Source organism: Paralichthys olivaceus, chromosome 10 (assembly GCF_024713975.1).
Source record: "Paralichthys olivaceus isolate ysfri-2021 chromosome 10, ASM2471397v2, whole genome shotgun sequence".
NCBI classification, from domain to species: domain Eukaryota; kingdom Metazoa; phylum Chordata; class Actinopteri; order Pleuronectiformes; family Paralichthyidae; genus Paralichthys; species Paralichthys olivaceus.
Window position 1 is genome coordinate 295,393 of NC_091102.1, and position 19,355 is coordinate 314,747.

Sequence of the window (19,355 nt, forward strand, 5' to 3'; positions counted from 1 at the left end):
ATAGCATTCATCATTTAAGCAAAATGTGTTTCATAAAACGTATTACTGTCTATTACAGAGGCACCAAGTCCACCCATGAAACTTGGAGTTGCAAATGTTACCAAGGACAGTATCACAATTGCCTGGACAAGACCAGAGTATGATGGTGGTAGCAGAGTTGCTGGTTACCTTATAGATGCTCTGGAGAAAGGACAGACCAAGTGGGTGAAGTGTGCCACTGTGAGGAGTCTGACTCACACCATCAAGAACCTGAGGGAGAATGCGGAGTACTTCTTCAGAGTGAGAGCTGAGAACCATGCTGGACTCAGTGAACCCAAAGAGATGATCGTACCAGTTATTGTTAAAGAAATACAAGGTATTATCTAAACTTTTAAAACAATATTTTGATATAAATTACTTTATTCATATCATAATTTGTAATTATCACTTAACAACAGGATACGACTGATAAAAAACATTATGTAATATATTTCTACATAGGGGTTTTCTTTTCTGCAGACTAATGATGGGAAATGCTGTAATACAATGTTTATATAATAAAAACGAATGGGGGTACTAGTCGTGAAGTGACATTACCTATCATAGTCCTGTCTTGTTTTTTCAACAGAGGCGCCAGAGTTTGACCTGACGAACTACCCGAAGAACACAGTTTATGTCAAAGCAGGATCTGACCTGACCTTTGAGATTCCTCTCACTGGCAGGCCCATGCCGAAGGTGACCCTATCCAAGAACAACGTTGTCATCAAGGGATCAAAGAGGCTGCTGACAGAAGTGACACCAGACAGCTTAATCATCACTCTAAATGAAAGCATTGCAAGTGATGCTGGCAAATATGAAGTCACTGCCTCAAATGTGGGAGGTACCACAAAGATCTCTGTTATCTTCGTTGTGTTGGACAGACCCGGACCTGCTGGTCCAGTTGAGATCGGAGAAATTGGCGAGACAACAGTGTGTCTGAAATGGGCTCCTCCAGAATATGATGGTGGCAGTCCTGTTACTAACTATATTGTTCTGAAGCGTGAAACCAGCACTCCCACCTGGGCCGAAGTCTCAACTAACATTGCCAGAAGTTTGATCAAGGTGACTAAGCTGACCAAGGGAGAAGAGTATCAGTTCAGAATCAAGGCTGAAAATCGTTTTGGTGTCAGTGACCACATTGACAGCAAATCGGTCATGATAAAGCTTCCATACAGTAAGTCAGACCACTTTACCATCATGTAGATTTACTGATCCTGTTAATTCCTTCACAATAAACATCATTCATTGTACCTCTTGTTGAATCAGAGTTGACATAGTTAATCTAACTACTTCCATGTCATGATACAGCTTTTTTTTTATGGATGATGAATCAATCTGAATAAACAACTTACATGAGTACTGTCCATTGCAGCCATCCCTGGACCTCCTTCCACACCTTGGATCAGCTTTGTATCGAGAGAGAGCCTGACAATCTGCTGGAATGAGCCAGTAAATGATGGTGGAAACCCTGTGATAGGATATCATCTACAGATGAAGGAGAGGAGCAGCATCCTCTGGCAGAAGATCAATAAGACAGCGATCCCAGCAAACCAGTGGCGAGTTACTAACATCTGCCCTGGCCTCATCTATGAGTTCAAGGTGGCAGCTGAAAATGCCGCTGGTATTGGAAAGCTCAGCAAGACCTCTGAGGAGGTGCTTGCTATTGATGCCTGCGGTGAGTGTTTTAAATTTCGATCTATATCTGTATTTTTAACCACAGCCTCAAACAGTATGAGCTCACACTTACTATTTACTTTTGTTTTATTAAAATTTGATCTGTATCACTTTAATGTGCAGAGCCTCCAGCAAACGTCCACATCACAGAAGTCACAAAGAACTCAGTCAGCTTGGCCTGGCAGAGGCCTCCATATGATGGTGGCAGCAAGATTACCGGCTACAGTGTGGAGAGAAGGGAAGCTGCCAGTGGAAGATGGGTGAAGGCCAACTTTACCAATATTATTGAATTGGGTTTCACTGTATCTGGACTCAACCAGGATGAGTCTTATGAGTTCAGAGTGTATGCCAGGAATGCTGTTGGTTCTGTCAGCAACCCATCTCTGATTGCTGGCCCAGTCATTTGTGTCGACGCATGTGGTGAGTTTAAATTTTTCTATGGTTACATGTCATGTTAACTTTAATTTGACCTATTTATACATTGCTGTTATATTAATATCTTATGTCCCACAGGTGCACCAGCCATTGACCTTCCTCCAGAGTATCTTGATGTGGTTCAGTACAAGGCTGGAACATCAGTTAAGCTCAGAGTGGGAATTATTGCCAAACCTCTGCCAACCATTGAGTGGCTCAAGAATGGAAAGGAGCTGGTAGCAAGCTCTACTGTGTCTGTGGAAAGTACAACAGACTTCTCTGCTGTTCTGATCAAGGATGCAAGTCGCTTTGACACAGGCTCATATGAGGTCAAGATCAAGAATGTTCTCGGATCGGCATCTGCTACCATCAGGATTGAAATCCTAGGTATTTAGAAATTCATGCTTCACACTTTGACGTTTCCACAATTCTGAATTCCTGGGCACACTGGTAGCCCACTTGATTAAGCCTTTATGATTAATGTTGAGATCCTGCATTTGTTGCAGTGAAGTGAATTTAAGCAACTTTCCATCATCATCTCTGTATTAAATGTTCTCACGCTTTCCCTTAGACAAACCTGGACCTCCAGCAGGCAACATTAACTTCAACTCCATCACAGCAGACAATATCATCTTCAGCTGGGAATCTGTGCCCAAGTCTGACCAGGGAGGTTCTAAGGTGACCCACTATATTGTTGAGAGGCGTGAAACCAGCCGAGTGGTCTGGTCCACTGTGTCAGACAAGCACGAACAGACATATGTCACTGTTGGCAAGCTGGTGCGTGGAAACGAATATGTTTTCCGCGTCATGGGTGTTAATAAGTATGGAGTTGGAGAGTCACTGGAATCCGAGCCCGTCATCGCTAAGAATGCCTTTGGTAAGTTTTGGTGCCATAAAGTGCTGAATATGTTGTTGAAAGTTTCATATCGAGTAACTACATGCTGTTTAGTGAACATCAAATCATTAATCTGCAGCAACTGTCCCATGTCTTTTTTCTTGAGGTTTTATTAAACAAATGTGTTTCTCATTAGCTTGCCATTTGTATTTCCTCACCATATTTTGGTCCACTTTTGCAGTGACTCCTGGCCAGCCTCGTACTCCTGAAGTGAACATCATCACCAAGTCCACCATGGTGGTAGAATGGGACAAACCAGGTGTAGATGGAGGCAGCACTGTGACTGGCTACTACCTGGAAAGACGTGACAAGAAGAGCTTGCGCTGGATCAGAGTTTACAAAGACCCTGTCACTAATATCAAACAGACTGTGTACCACCTGACAGAAGGAAACGAGTACCAGTATCGGGTCTGTGCCATTAACAAGGCAGGAGAGGGCCCATTCTCTGATGTATCAGACTACTACAAGGCTGCCGACCCAGTTGGTAAGTCAACTAACATTCACAAAGTGGCCAATAAAAAGCAAAAGATAAATGAACAGCTTGAACTAACAAACACATATATTATTTACAGATCCACCATATGAGCCTTGCAAGCTGAAAGTGGTGGACTCCACCAAGACATCTATCACCTTGGGCTGGTCCAAGCCAGAATGGGATGGAGGCAGTGAGGTCACCAGCTACATGGTTGAGAAGCTTGTTGAGGGAGAGACAGAATGGGCTATGATTACCTCTAAGGGAGAGGTCAAGACATCAGAGTACACTGTTCATGACCTAAAACCAGACGTCAACTACTTCTTCAGAGTATCTGCTGTCAACTGTGTTGGCCGTGGAGAACCTCTGGAAATGATTGAACCTGTGCAGGCTAAAGATATCCTTGGTAAATGTTTCAGTGATATTGATAACGTGAAGTTTGTGTCTTGTTTTGTTGTAACTCACATTTAGCATTCTCTGTGTAACCCTGAATATGTTTAATGATTTTCACAGAGGAGGCCCAGATTGACTCAGACGTGGCCATGAGGACTCACTACATTGTGAAGGCTGGCAAGGATGTGGAGCTATCTGTTCCTCTGAAAGGCCGACCTGCGCCCACTGCTTCATGGAGCAAGGGAGACGAATGCATCGATCGTAACCCCAAATATGAGTTCCACCACTCAGACACAACCACAGTCCTTGTTATGCGTGAGGTGACCAGGCTTGACACTGGAAAGTACACACTCAGGATAGAAAATGGTGTGGGAGAAGCCAAGACTCTGACCCTGTCCGTGAAAGTCCAGGACACCCCAGCTCAGTGCAGAAACCTGGTGCTCAAGGACGTGACTCGTGGAAAGGTTACTCTCTTCTGGGAGCCTCCACTACTCGATGGTGGTGCCGAGATCACAAACTACATTGTTGAGAAGAGGGACTCCTCCAAGAGATCCTTCTCTGCAGTGACAAGCAAATGCACAGACACGACATACACTATTGAAGATCTGTCTGAAAAGACATCCTTCTTCTTCCGTGTGTTAGCAGAGAATGAGAATGGTGTTGGTGATCCATGTGATACACTTGAGCCTGTGAAGGCCACAGAGACTCCAGGACCAGTCAAGGAGGTCTCTATGAAGGATTCATCAAAGACATCTGTCACTCTGCAGTGGCTGAAGCCTGATTACGATGGTGGCAGCATCATCTCTGACTACGTCATTGAGAAGAAGCTTAAGGGCGAGGAATGGTCATCTGGAGGAACCAGCAGACAATGTGAGTTTGAGGTCAAGAAACTCAAGGAGCACTCGGAGATGTTCTTCAGAGTGGCTGCCAGAAATGAGAAGGGACAGGGTGATTTTGTTGAGACTGGATCCATCAAGGTCATTGACTACATCATCACACCTGAGGCAAGCCTTGCTGAGTACCCAGATGGCAGAGTCAGTGTTCGCCTGGGTCACAATGTGCACATTGAGCTGCCATACAAAGGTAAACCCAGACCTGCTATTCTGTGGCTGAAAGACAATCTGCCGCTGAAGGAGAGTGACCAAGTTCGCTTTAAGAAGACAGAAAACAAAGCCACTCTGATGATAAAGAATGTGAAGAAGGAAAATGAGGGTAAATACACCCTGACCCTGGACAATAAAGTCAACAGGAGATCCTTCCACATTCATGTCATCACACTTGGACCACCATCAAAGCCTGTTGGCCCCATCCGACTGGATGAAGTGAGAGCCGAGAGAATCATGATCTCCTGGGATGAACCCAATGATGACGGTGGTGGAGATATCACCTGCTACACAGTGGAGAAGCGTGACACGTCCCAGTCGGACTGGAAGATGGCTTGCTCTAGTGTAGAAGGTACTCAATTTAAGGTCTCCAATCTGATCAAGGGTGTCCAGTACCAGTTCAGAGTGTGTGCTGAGAACAGATATGGAGTCAGTGAGCCTCTGATCTCACAGATGGTCATTGCCAAGCACCAGTTCAGGCCTCCAGGCCCACCAGGCAAGCCTGTTGTGTACAATGTCACTAACGATGGAATGACCATCCAGTGGGAGCAGCCCATCTATGATGGTGGTACCCCCATTCAGGGCTTCCATGTGGAGAAGAAAGAAAAGAACAGCATCATGTGGCAAAAGGTGAACACGATGCTGATCAAAGAAACCGACTACAGGATTTTGGAACTCATTGAAGGCCTTGAGTACTCCTTCAGAGTCTACGCCCAGAATGATGCTGGCTTCAGCCGAATGAGTGATGAGAGCAAGTCAACCATGGCCGTCAGTCCTGTTGGTGAGTGCTGATTTAGATATTTATCATTTAAACTATATCAAGTTCAGCTAAATCATTTTTATATATGACAGCTGACTAAAAGGCCAGTCTAGAGTTACAGCACTTACAAATACACGTGGGCATCATGAGAAATTCAAAAATGTTATAAAGTTGTTTTCAGGTTTGTTAAAATGTATATTTTGTATTTATGTTGGTTAAGTGTAATTTTAAACAAAAGATAGACAGAAGACTGAAAGGGCCTGACGATGTCAAGTGGTGTAAACACAACAGAATAAGAAATATTAAATGTTTTATCCACCTAGAGTGTATGTAATTGTCCTCATACAAATAACTGATTCATTTTAAAATATCACATGAAAATATTTCATGTTATTACTTTGTAGTGGAGGATTACATTTTATTCCACATGAATTTCCCTGATAAAAAATGGAATTGGCTCTGACAATCAATCACGTCAAAAAGATCAAGTGAACTTAGTGTTTTATCATTATTTCTCAATTTCAATGAAGAAAATTCATCTCATCATTTGTGGATAAATCACTTTTTCAAAAAATAAAAACTAATAAAATAACAGTTCCACTAGGTAAATTACTTCATATTAAATCTTTAATCAGCATCATAAACTACTGATATTTGACAAAATCAGCCTTGAATCTAAAGGTTTGTAACTGGAGTTCAAATCAATTCAAATTGGGCAGGCAATATTAAGGACACCTATGTAAGCACATAGCTTTGTTTTAAAAATTCTAAGAATATTTTCTTAAAATTATTATTTTTTTACATTTTTCCTAAATAAATACTTATTCTAAAATTAAGATGAATCATAAATGGAAGATTCCGAGATCGTACCATTTAACAAGTAACCAAATCACCAGACATTCTCCTGAAAACATCAGATTTTGTCATTTCAGCAGTTGTGTTCATCATGTTCCACTTTGACGTGACTCACATTAAAAATGAATAATGATATTCACAACAATTTTGTTCTATTTGTTTTATTGAATACTAATTAACACGCATTTAAGATTATGCCAAACTAGTTGATAGATTCACTGTTTTTTAACTAGTTTAAAGTTTATACATTAGCTGTATCACAAGTTTTTATGGTTACACCACGTTGACATTTTTTGCATCATCCCCGAATCTTGTCTTATAATTGATTATATCCAGAAATGTTCAAATAGATCCTCAAGAAATATTTGTAATTTGTACATTATTTTAAAATTTTATTCCTTTAAAATTTCACTAAACCATATAAATATCTTGTCAGTGACCCAATAAATAGTTAGGTTAAATAATGTACTTCCTGTCTTTCAGATCCTCCTGGTCAGCCCGACTACACAGATGTGACCAGTGACTCTGTGACACTGAAATGGGATGCACCCAAACGTGATGGTGGTAGCAAGATTGCCGGTTACAACATAGAAAAACGTCAAGGACATGGTCGCTGGTTCAAGGCCAACTTGACCGACGTTCATGATTGCCAGTACGCTGTCACTGGGTTGGCGACAAATGAACGCTACGAGTTCAGAGTAATCGCCAGAAATGCCATTGGTGTTGTCAGTCCTCCTTCCAACTCTTCTGGCTTGATTGTAGTCAGAAGTGAGAATGGTGAGTAAAATTGTAGTAGATGGGAACTGCTGTCCTCTCTGCCAACTGGCTCAAAGCAAAATACTTTTTAAAATTACATTGTTAATGCTCAGTAAAGTGACAGACTCTAAATTAATACCTCTTTTCTTTTTCAAAACTAGCTTCTCCAAATATAGAGTTTGGCCCAGAGTACTTTGAGGGTTTGACAGTCAAAGCAGGAGACAACATCAGGCTTAAGGTCACCATCACTGGACGTCCAGTGCCCAAGGTCATCTGGTACAGAGACGGTGTGCAGGTTACCAAAAAGATGATGGACATTATCAATGTAGCTGGATCCACTACCCTGTTTGTCAGGGATGCTGACCGAACACACCGTGGCCTCTACACTGTCGAGGCTACCAATGGATCTGGATGCAAGAAAGAGAACATCCTTGTTCAAGTCCAAGGTGCTCAGTTGTTTTTTACATATTTCCCTTTGTATTTCACTAGACTCATTTACAGCATTATTATTATTTGTAAATGTTCTAACATTAATTTTACGTAATGCAGACACACCCGGAGAGCCAGTGGGACCCATCACTTTCAGTAATATCTCAGAGGGCAGGTGCACTCTGTCCTGGAACCCACCAGAGAACGATGGCTGCTCTGAGATTTCACATTACATCATTGAAAAACGTGAGACTGCCAAGATCTCTTGGGCCTTGGTGTCTGATGAATGTGAGGAGTGCATGTTCAATGCGACCAAGCTCATCAAGACCAACGAGTACCAGTTCAGAGTCTCTGCTGTTAACAAGTTCGGAGTAGGCAGACCTTTGGAATCCAGCCCTGTCATTGCACAGCTGCAGTACAGTAAGTGGATTAATTCAAAGGCTAAAGAAACATTAGATTTCCAAATAATCTATATGAAATCAATGCACACTTTGTCCTAATCTATCAAAATTGTTTCCCTCAGCTACTCCTGAAGCTCCAGGAACTCCTGATGCCACTGAGGTGACAGGGGAGAGCATCACTCTCTCATGGACACCTCCAACATCTGATGGAGGAAACTCCATTCAGTACTACATTGTGGAGAAACGAGAAAAGAAAACTGTCCGGTTCTACAAGGTGATTACTAAGAAGCCCATTACTGAATGTGCTCACAAGGTGCTTCACCTGACAGAAGATACAGAATATGAGTTCCGTGTCATGGCCGTGAACGATGCTGGTGTTGGAGCTCCGAGCAACATCTCTATGCCAATTAAAGCCGCAGAGCCAAAGGATATTCCATGTGCTCCCTCTGTGGTCTGTGTATCTGACTCCACTAACACATCAATCAGTCTGGAATGGAGCAGGCCTGCAGATGATGGAGGTATGGAGGTCCTGGGCTACATTATCGAGATGGTGAAGGGAGAAGACACAGAATGGAAGAGAGCAAATACAGAGCTGGTGGCAGAAACGAATTACACGGTGACTGGTCTCCAGACAGGAGTTATGTACAAGTTCCGTGTTGCAGCTGTTAATCACGTGGGTAGAGGTGAGGAAAAGGAGACTCCAGAGCCTGCACAGGCTGTAGACAGGCTGACACCACCACAGGTGGATATTGACGCCACTTTCAAGCAGACACACATTGTGAAGGCTGGAGGTTCGGTGTGTCTGGGCATCCACTTCAGAGGAAAACCCACCCCCACAGCCACCTGGGTGAAAGAGGAAGGAGAGCTGGGTGCCATGTCAGAAATCACCACTACAGATGGCTTCAGTTCTATGACCATTGAAAACTGCTCTAGAAATGATACAGGAAAATACACTGTTAGCCTGGAGAATGCCAGCGGCAGCAAGGCCATTACATTCACTGTAAAGGTGATGGACACCCCTGGAGCTCCACAGGCTGTTGTCTTCAAGGAGGTATCCAGAGGCTCAGTCACACTAACATGGAAGCCTCCTCTCAATGATGGTGGAGCCCGAATCCATCACTATATTGTGGAGAGGCGTGAGGCCAGCCGTCGCACTTGGCAGCAGTCTGGTGGCAAATGCACGCAGCACATCCTGAAGATCCAAGACCTGCTGGAGGGAGTACCGTACTTCTTCAGAGTCTCTGCCGAGAACCAGCATGGTGTGGGTGAAGCATTTGAACTGACTGAGCCTGTCATTGCCACTGCAGAGCCAGCGTCTCCAAAGAGAATGGACATCCTGGACACCACAGACAATTCTGTGTTGCTGGGCTGGCTGAAACCTGAGCATGATGGTGGCAGCCGCATCCAGTGTTACGTCATCGAGGCAAAGCCAAAGGGTACAGACAAATGGGTTGTGGTTGGTAACACCAAAAATCTCACTTATGTGATTGAAAAGCTCAACAAGGGCGATGAGTATGACTTCCGTGTGAAGGCCAAGAATGAATCCGGCTACAGCAAGCCCAGGGAAACTTTGGCTCCTGTGCTGGTCAAAGAGCCTCATATTGAACCTGCTGCTGACCTCAGTGAGATCACCAACCAGCTGATCACGTGCAGCTCTGGCCGCACCTTCACCATTGATGTTCCCATCAGTGGTAGACCTGCTCCTAAAGTCACCTGGAAGCTGGAGGAAATGAGGCTGAAGAGCTCAGACAGAGTCTCCATTAAAGTAACTAAAGACCAAACCAGTATCTCAGTCAAAGAGGCCATGAGGGGAGATGGTGGTAAATACTACCTGACTCTGGAGAATGTGGCAGGAACAAGGACCTTCACTATTGAAGTGAATGTCACAGGTAGACCCAGTCCTCCAACTGGTCCCATCGAAATCTCTTCCATCACCTCTGAGTCCTGCGTTGTTAATTGGCAACCACCAGAGGATGATGGTGGCACTGACATCACCAACTACATTGTGGAGAAACGTGAGTCTGGTACCACAGCCTGGCAGCTCATCAATTCCAGTGTGAAACGCACAAATCTTCGTGTCAGTCACCTGACCAAGTACATGCAGTACACATTCAGGGTCTCTGCTGAGAATAGATTTGGTGTCAGCAAACCCACTGAGTCTAAGACCATTGTCGCAGAGCATCCCTTCAGTAAGTACAAAACTTTTTGACCGATAAGCATTTCTTTAAATGTCAAAATACATAAAAACATACATGCTTTCTATTGAATCTGCTATAAGTTAGGTGACTGTGCTTAATAACAAAATCTATTTTCTAATCACAGCACCTCCTGGCCCACCAACAAAGCCTTCAGTCTTCAATGTCACTGCCAACACAATGACCATGAAGTGGGAGGAACCCTACCATGATGGTGGCAGCAAAGTGACAGGCTACTGGATTGAGAAGAAGGAGAGGAACAATATCCTGTGGGTGAGGGAGAACAAGATCCCTTGCTTCGAGTGTTACTACAAGGCGGAAGGTCTAGTTGAAGGCCTGGAGTACCAGTTCAGGGTTTATGCCATGAACAGTGCTGGGCTGAGCAAAGCCAGTGAGGCCTCCAAGGGAGCAGTTGCGCAAAACCCAGTTGGTGAGTTTTGACACTATTTACAGTCTTAATGGATACTCCATTAATGTGTCTAATACAAATATTTGATCCATCATTTAGATTCTCCAAGTAAACCAGAGGTCACAAATGTCACAAGAACCACAGTCTCCCTCAAGTGGTCTTCTCCACTAAACGATGGTGGCAGTCCAATCGTGGGCTACATCATCGAGCGTAAGCCGTACATTTTGACTGGTGAGGGCCGCTGGCTCAAGTGTAACTACACCAACGTGACCAACAATTTCTACACTGTTACTGCCCTGGGAGAAGGAGAGCCCTATGAGTTCAGAGTCATTGCCAAGAATGCCAACCAGGTCTTCAGTCGGCCATCCGAGTCCACTGGATCTGTGCAGTGCAAGACCGACTTTGGTACTATCTTCACCTGAGACCATGATACAGTGACACCATATAGCATGCATTCACAATTTTTATTTAACATTGAATTAAATGATGGTAGCAATAACAATGAGACACTCAAACGTACAGATTTGTTGAATGTGGTTAATTCTGGTCCACACTGTCATGTGTTTTATATCAATGTACTCACTGTACTACTCTACCAAACAGAGCCTCCAAAGGCCCAGCTGGACAGCAAACTCCTGTCTGAAACTGTGATGGTCAGAGCTGGTTCAGACCTGGTTCTAGACGCTGCAGTGGGAGGCAGGCCGGACCCCAAGGCTTCCTGGTCCAAGGGCAACAGGGAGCTGGAGTTATGTGAAAAGTACAACCTGCAGTATACCCCCACAAGGGCCATGGCTATAATCAAATTCTGTGACAGAGATGACACTGGAAAGTACATCCTCACAGTGAGGAACGTGAGCGGAACCAAGACTGCTGAGGTCAACGTCAAAGTGCTTGGTAAAAAAATGTTTTATTGTTAAAGAATTTATATTTGTCACAGGTCCTGAAAGGAACATACTATGAGCACCTGTGTTTTTTCCAGATACACCTGGAGTGTGTGAAGGCAGCATTGAAATCAGCAAAATCACACAGGAGTCATGCACCTTGAGCTGGAAGCCTCCACAAGAGGATGGCGGTGACGATGTCTCTCACTACATTGTGGAGAGACGTGACACCAACAGGCTCAACTGGGTTATCATGCATGCAGAGTGCAAGGAGCTGACTTGTGACATCACCGGGTTGTTCAAGAACACAGAGTACCTGTTCAGAATACGGGGAGTCAACAAGTACGGAGCTGGAATTCACCTGCAGTCAGAACCCATGGTCGCCAGAAATACGTTCAGTAAGTGACTTTAAAAGCAACATTTCCCAAAAGATCACTGAGGTGATCTTCATGGATTGTCCAACTTCTTATGCTTAATCTTTTTTCCACAATGTATGAGATTGACAGTGACATGAAACCACAAATTAAACTTTAAACACTCAACTGTTCATCTATTTTGTCTTCCTTCAGCTGTGCCAACTCCTCCTGGATGTCCAGAGATCCTGGCATCAGGAAAAGACTTTGCCACCATCGAGTGGCTGAAGCCAGAGAGCGACGGTGGCAGCCCGTTGATCCACTACCTGGTGGAAAGGCGTGAGAGAAAGAGTGCCCGCTGGGTGAAGGTGAACAGGGATGGAGCTCACCTTGACACCACACTGAAGGTGTCTGGTTTGACCGAAGGCAACATCTACCAGTTCAGAGTGACTGCCATCAACAAGGCTGGAGAGAGTGAAGCCAGTGAGGTTTCTCTGTATGTCATCTGCAGAGTGCCAACATGTAAGTCCAGTTTGTTCAAGACACTATAACAATATCAATATCAATATCTGGGCAGGATTAATGGGTAACGTGTCAATTAACAAATATTAATTCCTGCGTCCTGTCCTCAGGCACCCCAGCTCCTCCCTCCATCCCTCGTATCACTGACACCCATGCTGACAGCATCAGCTTGGCCTGGTCCCGCCCTGTGGAGGACGGAGGAGCTGATGTGATCGGCTACATTCTGGAGATGCAGGAGGCCGGAGCAGAGGAGTGGAAGAAGGCCCACGAAAAGACCCTTCGTGCTGCTGAGTATGTGGTGACCGGACTTTCTGCAGGCAAGAAATACTGCTTCAGAGTGGCTGGCATCAACATTAATGGTACAGGAGACTTTAGTGAACCCTGTGCTGAGACTGAACCAGTGGAGAGAATTGGTAAGTAATCTGGAAAGATGTTCTTCTGGTAATTGAGTAGGTGTTATTTGCAGGTCTTTGATGATGTTAAATTCCTGTATCACTTACATTACAAACTACTTTATATGGTAATCATCACGACTTCTCACACAGAAATTCCTGACTTCGAGCTCCATGACGACCTTAAGAAGACCATCTGCCTCCGCGCTGGTGGCTCCCTCCGCCTATTTGTCTCTGTCACTGGTCGTCCCAATCCTGCCATCTCTTGGAGCAAGCCAGATGTTGACCTTCACAATAGAGGCTTCATTGAGGTCACCAATACATCCACCACACTCATCATTGACAAGGTCCACCGCTACGATGCGGGCAAGTACACACTGGTAGCGGAGAACTCTGCAGGCAAACAGGAAGTCAGCATCCTGGTCAAGGTCTATGGTAAGTGACATACTACACAGGAGTATCTATACTTTGATTTGATTTTATATAATACATTACGGTTTATATTTTAAGTACGGAACTATTTTTATTGTTAGATACTCCTGGACCAACTGGACCAATCAAGATCAAGGAGCTGAACAAAGATTCTGCCATCATCACTTGGGAAGCACCAACTGTAGATGGTGGTGCTCCTGTCAACAACTACATCATTGAGAGGCGTGAGGCCTCAATGAGAGCCTACAAGACCATCACGTCCAAGTGCAGCAAGACGTCCTATAAGATAGATGGCCTGATGGAAGGCATGCTGTACTACTTCCGGGTCCTCCCTGAGAACATTTATGGAATTGGAGAACCCCGTGAGACTCCTGACGTCATCCTGGTTTGCGAGGTGCCTTTGCCACCACACAAGCTGGAGGTGATCGATGTCACCAAGAACACCGTTATCCTGGGATGGCAGAAGCCTGAGCATGATGGTGGCAGCAGACTGACAGGCTACATTATTGAGGCCTGCAAGTTCGGTACCGACAAATGGATGAAGGTGGCCACACTGAAGCTCACAGACTTTGAGCACACCATTGAGAAGCTGAATGAGCATGAACAGTATTTGTTCAGAATCAGAGCAATCAACAGCAGAGGAGTCAGTGAGCCCAAAGAGCTTCTTACAGCTGTCACTGTGCAGGAACAGAGAGGTAATGACGCATTTTCAAATTGTTTTAGACAAAAGCATAAATAAGAAGCGGATTGACTAAAGGGGATTGTATCATCACATTTCAGTTCGCTATCTATTTCCCAACTCATCTGTAGTTACACTATTTATATCGTATATCTCTTTTTTTCCAGTGATGCCCATGGTGGACTTCTCCAGTATTCCTCAGAAGATTGTCAATGTTCTCGCTGGCAAGACTCTGGAGCTGGACCTCCCCCTCATTGGCAGACCTCCTCCAATCTGCTCTTGGTACTTGCATGACAACAAGATAAAAATCACTGACCGTGTCAAGATCAAGAGCACCGGCAAGTTCTCCAAACTCACTGTGTCTGACACCACTATCGATGACACTGGTGATTACACCCTTGAGGTGAAGAATGCAGTTGGCGTCATCACAGAGGTCATCAAGGTTATCATCCTGTGTAAGAAACCATCTCTTATTTGTTGCTGATGTTTATCAATAGCTATCATAGCCACAGACAATGTACTTTATTGAGATCAAACTGACTATAACCTTTATTATTATTCCTTATTTATTATGTTTATCCTACTTTTCTAGCTAAACCTGATGAACCAAAGGGACCCATCAGATTTGATGAGATTGATGCCACCACCGTCACCTGCAGCTGGGATCCTCCAGTCAGAGATGGTGGCGCTCCCGTCAGTGGCTACGTGGTAGAGCAGCGCGATGCTCACAGACCTGGCTGGTTGCCTGTCTGTGATTCTGTTAGCCGACCCACTTTCAAGTTTGAAAAACTGATTGAGGGAGATGAGTATGTCTTCCGTGCAGCTGCCATGAATCGTTATGGCACTGGAGAGTTCCTACAGTCTGACATTGTCACCTGCAGGAGCTTGAATGGTAAGACTACTATTACACATTTGACTGATATTGCTTTACACAGAATTAGGTAACTTATGACAGCATTATGTTTAATTTTCTCTCCTAAACAGATGTGCCTGGACCTCCTGGCCGTCCAACAGTTTTTGATGTTTCTCGTGATGGCATGACTGTTGCTTGGAACCCACCAGAAGAAGATGGTGGCCTTGAGGTTTCTGGATACATCATAGAGCGCAAAGAAGTCAGGTCTGACAGATGGGTGCGTGCTAACAAGAACCCCGTCACCATGACCAGATACAGGTCAACAGAGCTGATAGAGGGCCTGGAGTTTGAACACAGAATTACTGCCATCAATGCCAGAGGACTGAGTAAACCAAGTCTGCCATCCAAACCAGCTGTGGCAACAGATCCCATCGGTAGGAGAACAGTTTTAGGAAAAGTGTTGTTTTTTAGTTAAAACTGTGTATTCAAATTAAATTCATACTTATATTGGGCGACATCTTAAGTCTTAAGATAGCAAGTGCAAACTCATGTCTTGGCAAGAAATATTGACATTTCTCTCTTCCCTGCTTAGATCCACCTGGTTGTCCACAAAACCCGAGGATCACTGATACCACCAAGTCCTCAGTATCATTGGCTTGGAGTCCACCTGACGATGAAGGAGACGCAAGAGTGAATGGTTACCTGATTGAGATGCAGAAGGCAGGCACTATGGCCTGGATCAAGTGCAACACCACCCCATCTCTGATCTGTGAATACACACTGACCAACATGCCACAAGGAGAGGAGTTCAAATTCCGTGTGATGGCCTGCAATGCTGGTGGCTCTGGAGAGCCTGCTGAAGTGCCTGGAACTGTCACAGTGACCGAGATGCTTGGTAAGGCCACAGTTTCCTTAACTACATGACAACAACAAAATCACTTTTCATTGGTTTTAATGTTGTCACTCATTTGTGTTGAATAAAACTGACTTTAGTTACTATAATTTCTCTCCAGAATCTCCTGATTATGACTTGGAGCTGAAGTACAAAGATGTGTATGTGGTCCGCCAGGGAGGCGTAGTTAGACTCTCTGTACCCATCAAGGGTAAACCTCTTCCAGTTTGCAAATGGTTGAAGGATGCAAGTACAGTCTCCACGAAGGCCATGATTGCCTCCACGGAAGATGCCAGTGAGCTGGTGATCAAGGGGGCTGAGAGGGGTGACTCCGGTTTGTATGACCTCCTGCTGGAGAATAAGGTCGGCAAAAAGAAGGCCCAAATCAAGGTAAAGGTCATTGGGCGCCCAGGTGCTCCAGAGGGACCAATGGTCTTTGAGGAGATCCAGGCAAACTCTGTCAAGGTGGCATGGAAGGTACCCACTGACGATGGGGGCTCAGAGATCTTGGGTTATATTGTGGAAAGACGTGAGGCAGCCAGAAACGCCTGGTACACCGTGGACTCGAGAGTGACTGACACTCAGCTGGTTGTCAAGGGCCTGAAGGAGGGAACAGAGTACCACTTCAAGGTCACTGCTGAAAACTCTTTCGGCGTTAGTGCCTCTCTGAAGTCAGAGCAGCCAGTGGTGCCTAAGACTCCTCTTTGTAAGTATTCCACTTCTTCAGTCTGTGTTTCAATGTGCCTTTGACCCGAGATAATTCAGTAATTACTCAAAATATTATCTGTTTTAAAACCAGGTCCTCCTGAGCCTTCAAGCACTCCACCAGAGATCATGGACGTCACCAAGAGCTCTGTGGCACTGGCTTGGTCCAGACCAAAGGACGACGGCGGTTCTGCCATCACTGGCTACTTTGTTGAATACAAGGTGGTGTCTACTGAAACGTGGTCCCGCCACCAGACAAAGATCACCTCTACCATGTTTACTCTGCCTGGACTCACCCCTGACTCAGACTATCAGTTCCGCATTGTTGCCATGAACGACATCGGTGAGAGTGAGGCTGGTCCTGTGTCGGACCCAGTCACATGCAAGGATCCATTTGGTGAGTTTTCACTCATATTAATATGTATTCATACTATAATTATTATAGTAGTTGATGGAATTTAGAGTTGCCATGGGCCATCTAGATGTAAATGATATGTCGCTGTAAAGCTAAGTAAAATCATTTGATCAAAACAACCTCCAATACTTGGCCGTGGGAGATAAAAAGAATAAAAAAAGATTGAGTAGTCATGGTTGGTTTCAGGAAGTTGCAAACACAGCTATTAATTAACTTTTTTTGTTTCTTTCATTCCAGACAAGCCAAGTCAACCAGGTGAGATTGACACAGTTAATGTGACAAACAACTTCATCACCATACGCTGGCAAGCTCCAGAGTGCGACGGTGGAAAGGAAGTCCTTGGCTACTGGGTGGAGTACAGGAAATCAATTGAAAGCACCTGGAAGAAGTCTAACAAGCAGAGGGTGAAGGAAAAGGAGTTCACCATGCCTGGACTAACTGAGGCCACAGAGTACGAGTTCAGAGTGTTTGCTGAAAATGAGACAGGGATGAGCAGACCTCGAAGGACTACCACATGCATCAAGACCAAACTGAGCGGTGAGTAGACTGAAATGTACACTGTGAAATTTATTTGAATCTCTTCTCTAAATAAATAACGTTGCCTCCTTGTTTTGTATTTACAGTTGAAACTAAGCCAAGCCTGAGGAAAGAAATGGATGAAGTAACTGTCAAACTTGGCCAGCCTGCCGTCATGAAGTGCCAGATCATTGGTAGACCTGTTCCTGAAATCAAGTGGTATCATGGTGACAGGGAGATTGTCGAGTCTCGCAAGTATGAGATGAGCTCCGATGGCCGCAACCACTCCCTGTCAATAATGACCAACCAGCAAGACGATGAGGGAGAGTACACCTGTAAGGCCATCAATGATGCTGGAGATGCTGAGACCACAGGTATCCTGGTGTTGGAAGCAGCTCCATCCTTCCATGCTGACTACCCATTGAAGGAAACCTACTATGCTGGCCTGGGAACTACCCTGCGTATCCACGCCGTCTACATTGGCCGCCCAGAGCCAAAGATCATGTGGCTGCATGGAGCAAAGACTCTGGAGAACACAGAAGACATCAACATTGAGACAACTGAGCATTACACACACCTGGTCATTAAGAATGTGCAACGCAGATTACATGGAGGCAAATACAGGATCAGACTGCACAACCACTTTGGCAGGGCTGACACTGCATTCAATGTAGAAATATATGGTACGCTCATGTAAATTACCTGCAGTGAGTGCAACAATTAATTCATCTGTACAAGTGATATCAGATTCAATAATTTAATCTAATACCTCTGTTTCCAGACAAACCTGACATGCCACAGGGTCCCATTGTCCTGGACGCCCTCCTGAAGAACTCTGTCATCATCAGCTGGAAGTCTCCCAAGGACGATGGAGGCTGCATGATCACCAACTACATTGTGGAGAAGCGTGAGGACAAGGAGGGAACAGAGTGGGAACTGGTGTCGTCATCCATTAATGGAACATCTTGCCGTGTCCTTAACCTCATCGACAGTGCTGGATACTTCTTCCGTGTGTACGCCCAGAATCGCTATGGCAACAGTGAGCCATTAGAGCTCACTTCACCTATTCTTATCAAGAGCCAATTGGGTACGTTTAATCCAATGAACTTTGATGTTTTCAAACTGCTTCATAAAGTAATGTCTTAAAATGTATGTGTAGAAAAATACATCATATTAGTTCACATGTAAAGACCTACCCGAGTACACTGGGATGGCTTCTTATACATTTAGTTCTGTCCACAGAGAAACCATCACCACCTCTGTCGCCAGTTGTGTCGGCAATTACCAAGGACTCCTGCGTCGTTTCCTGGAAGCCTCCACTCAGCGATGGTGGCTCCAAGATCAAGAGCTATTGCCTTGAGAAGAAGAACAAGAAGGACAGAAAGGAATGGACCGAATGGACTCTGGTGACCACAGATGAGATCAAACAGACAGTGTTCTCAGTGAAACGTCTCAATGAGGGTGTCGAGTACATCTTCCGTGTGAAGTGTGAGAACCTTGGAGGACAGAGTGACTACAGTGAGGAGACCACTCCCATGGTTCCAATCACAGCTGTCGAGATCCGTGCTCCAGCCTTCAAGGAGGAGCTGAGGAACATGAGCGTCAAGTACAAGAGCAATGCCACCATGGTCTGCAAGATCATAGGACAGCCCAAACCTGTGATCAAATGGTTCAGACGAGGAAAGGAGATCCATTCTGATGGAAAGAAGATCAAGATCCAGGAGTTCAAGGGAGGTTACCACCAGCTAGTTATTACTGAGGCTGATGAGGAAGACTCCACTGTTTACCAGATCAGAGCCACCAACCAGGGAGGCTCCATCTGTGCTACAGTCTCTTTGGATGTTGAAGGTAAGTGTAAAGTCTCCTCTGTTTTTAACTTAAACTTTTAACTTTGCCTCAATTTAGCTCTGTCTGAACAACTCAGTCACCATATCCTACATG

General features: G+C 44.8%; 1 protein-coding gene across 2 annotated transcripts in view; it reads left to right on the plus strand.

Moving 5' to 3' along the window:
* The window catches only part of LOC109642081 (titin-like), a 165,684-nt gene that overhangs the window by 138,256 nt on the left and 8,073 nt on the right, over nucleotides 1-19,355 (plus strand). For both annotated transcript variants that reach the window (XM_069532619.1, XM_069532620.1), the window contains 31 exons: nucleotides 59-355; nucleotides 608-1,192; nucleotides 1,391-1,693; nucleotides 1,816-2,112; nucleotides 2,206-2,493; nucleotides 2,678-2,983; nucleotides 3,183-3,485; nucleotides 3,574-3,879; nucleotides 3,987-5,750; nucleotides 7,068-7,361; nucleotides 7,502-7,786; nucleotides 7,890-8,189; nucleotides 8,293-10,359; nucleotides 10,493-10,795; nucleotides 10,874-11,179; nucleotides 11,378-11,668; nucleotides 11,754-12,053; nucleotides 12,225-12,530; nucleotides 12,641-12,943; nucleotides 13,076-13,357; nucleotides 13,456-14,049; nucleotides 14,201-14,488; nucleotides 14,626-14,925; nucleotides 15,018-15,320; nucleotides 15,479-15,781; nucleotides 15,900-16,484; nucleotides 16,578-16,880; nucleotides 17,136-17,435; nucleotides 17,522-18,097; nucleotides 18,196-18,501; nucleotides 18,657-19,262. In XM_069532619.1, coding sequence (XP_069388720.1) covers nucleotides 59-355; nucleotides 608-1,192; nucleotides 1,391-1,693; nucleotides 1,816-2,112; nucleotides 2,206-2,493; nucleotides 2,678-2,983; nucleotides 3,183-3,485; nucleotides 3,574-3,879; nucleotides 3,987-5,750; nucleotides 7,068-7,361; nucleotides 7,502-7,786; nucleotides 7,890-8,189; nucleotides 8,293-10,359; nucleotides 10,493-10,795; nucleotides 10,874-11,179; nucleotides 11,378-11,668; nucleotides 11,754-12,053; nucleotides 12,225-12,530; nucleotides 12,641-12,943; nucleotides 13,076-13,357; nucleotides 13,456-14,049; nucleotides 14,201-14,488; nucleotides 14,626-14,925; nucleotides 15,018-15,320; nucleotides 15,479-15,781; nucleotides 15,900-16,484; nucleotides 16,578-16,880; nucleotides 17,136-17,435; nucleotides 17,522-18,097; nucleotides 18,196-18,501; nucleotides 18,657-19,262 — 13,950 coding nt within the window. The remainder of the gene's footprint in view (nucleotides 1-58; nucleotides 356-607; nucleotides 1,193-1,390; nucleotides 1,694-1,815; nucleotides 2,113-2,205; nucleotides 2,494-2,677; nucleotides 2,984-3,182; nucleotides 3,486-3,573; nucleotides 3,880-3,986; nucleotides 5,751-7,067; nucleotides 7,362-7,501; nucleotides 7,787-7,889; nucleotides 8,190-8,292; nucleotides 10,360-10,492; nucleotides 10,796-10,873; nucleotides 11,180-11,377; nucleotides 11,669-11,753; nucleotides 12,054-12,224; nucleotides 12,531-12,640; nucleotides 12,944-13,075; nucleotides 13,358-13,455; nucleotides 14,050-14,200; nucleotides 14,489-14,625; nucleotides 14,926-15,017; nucleotides 15,321-15,478; nucleotides 15,782-15,899; nucleotides 16,485-16,577; nucleotides 16,881-17,135; nucleotides 17,436-17,521; nucleotides 18,098-18,195; nucleotides 18,502-18,656; nucleotides 19,263-19,355) is intronic.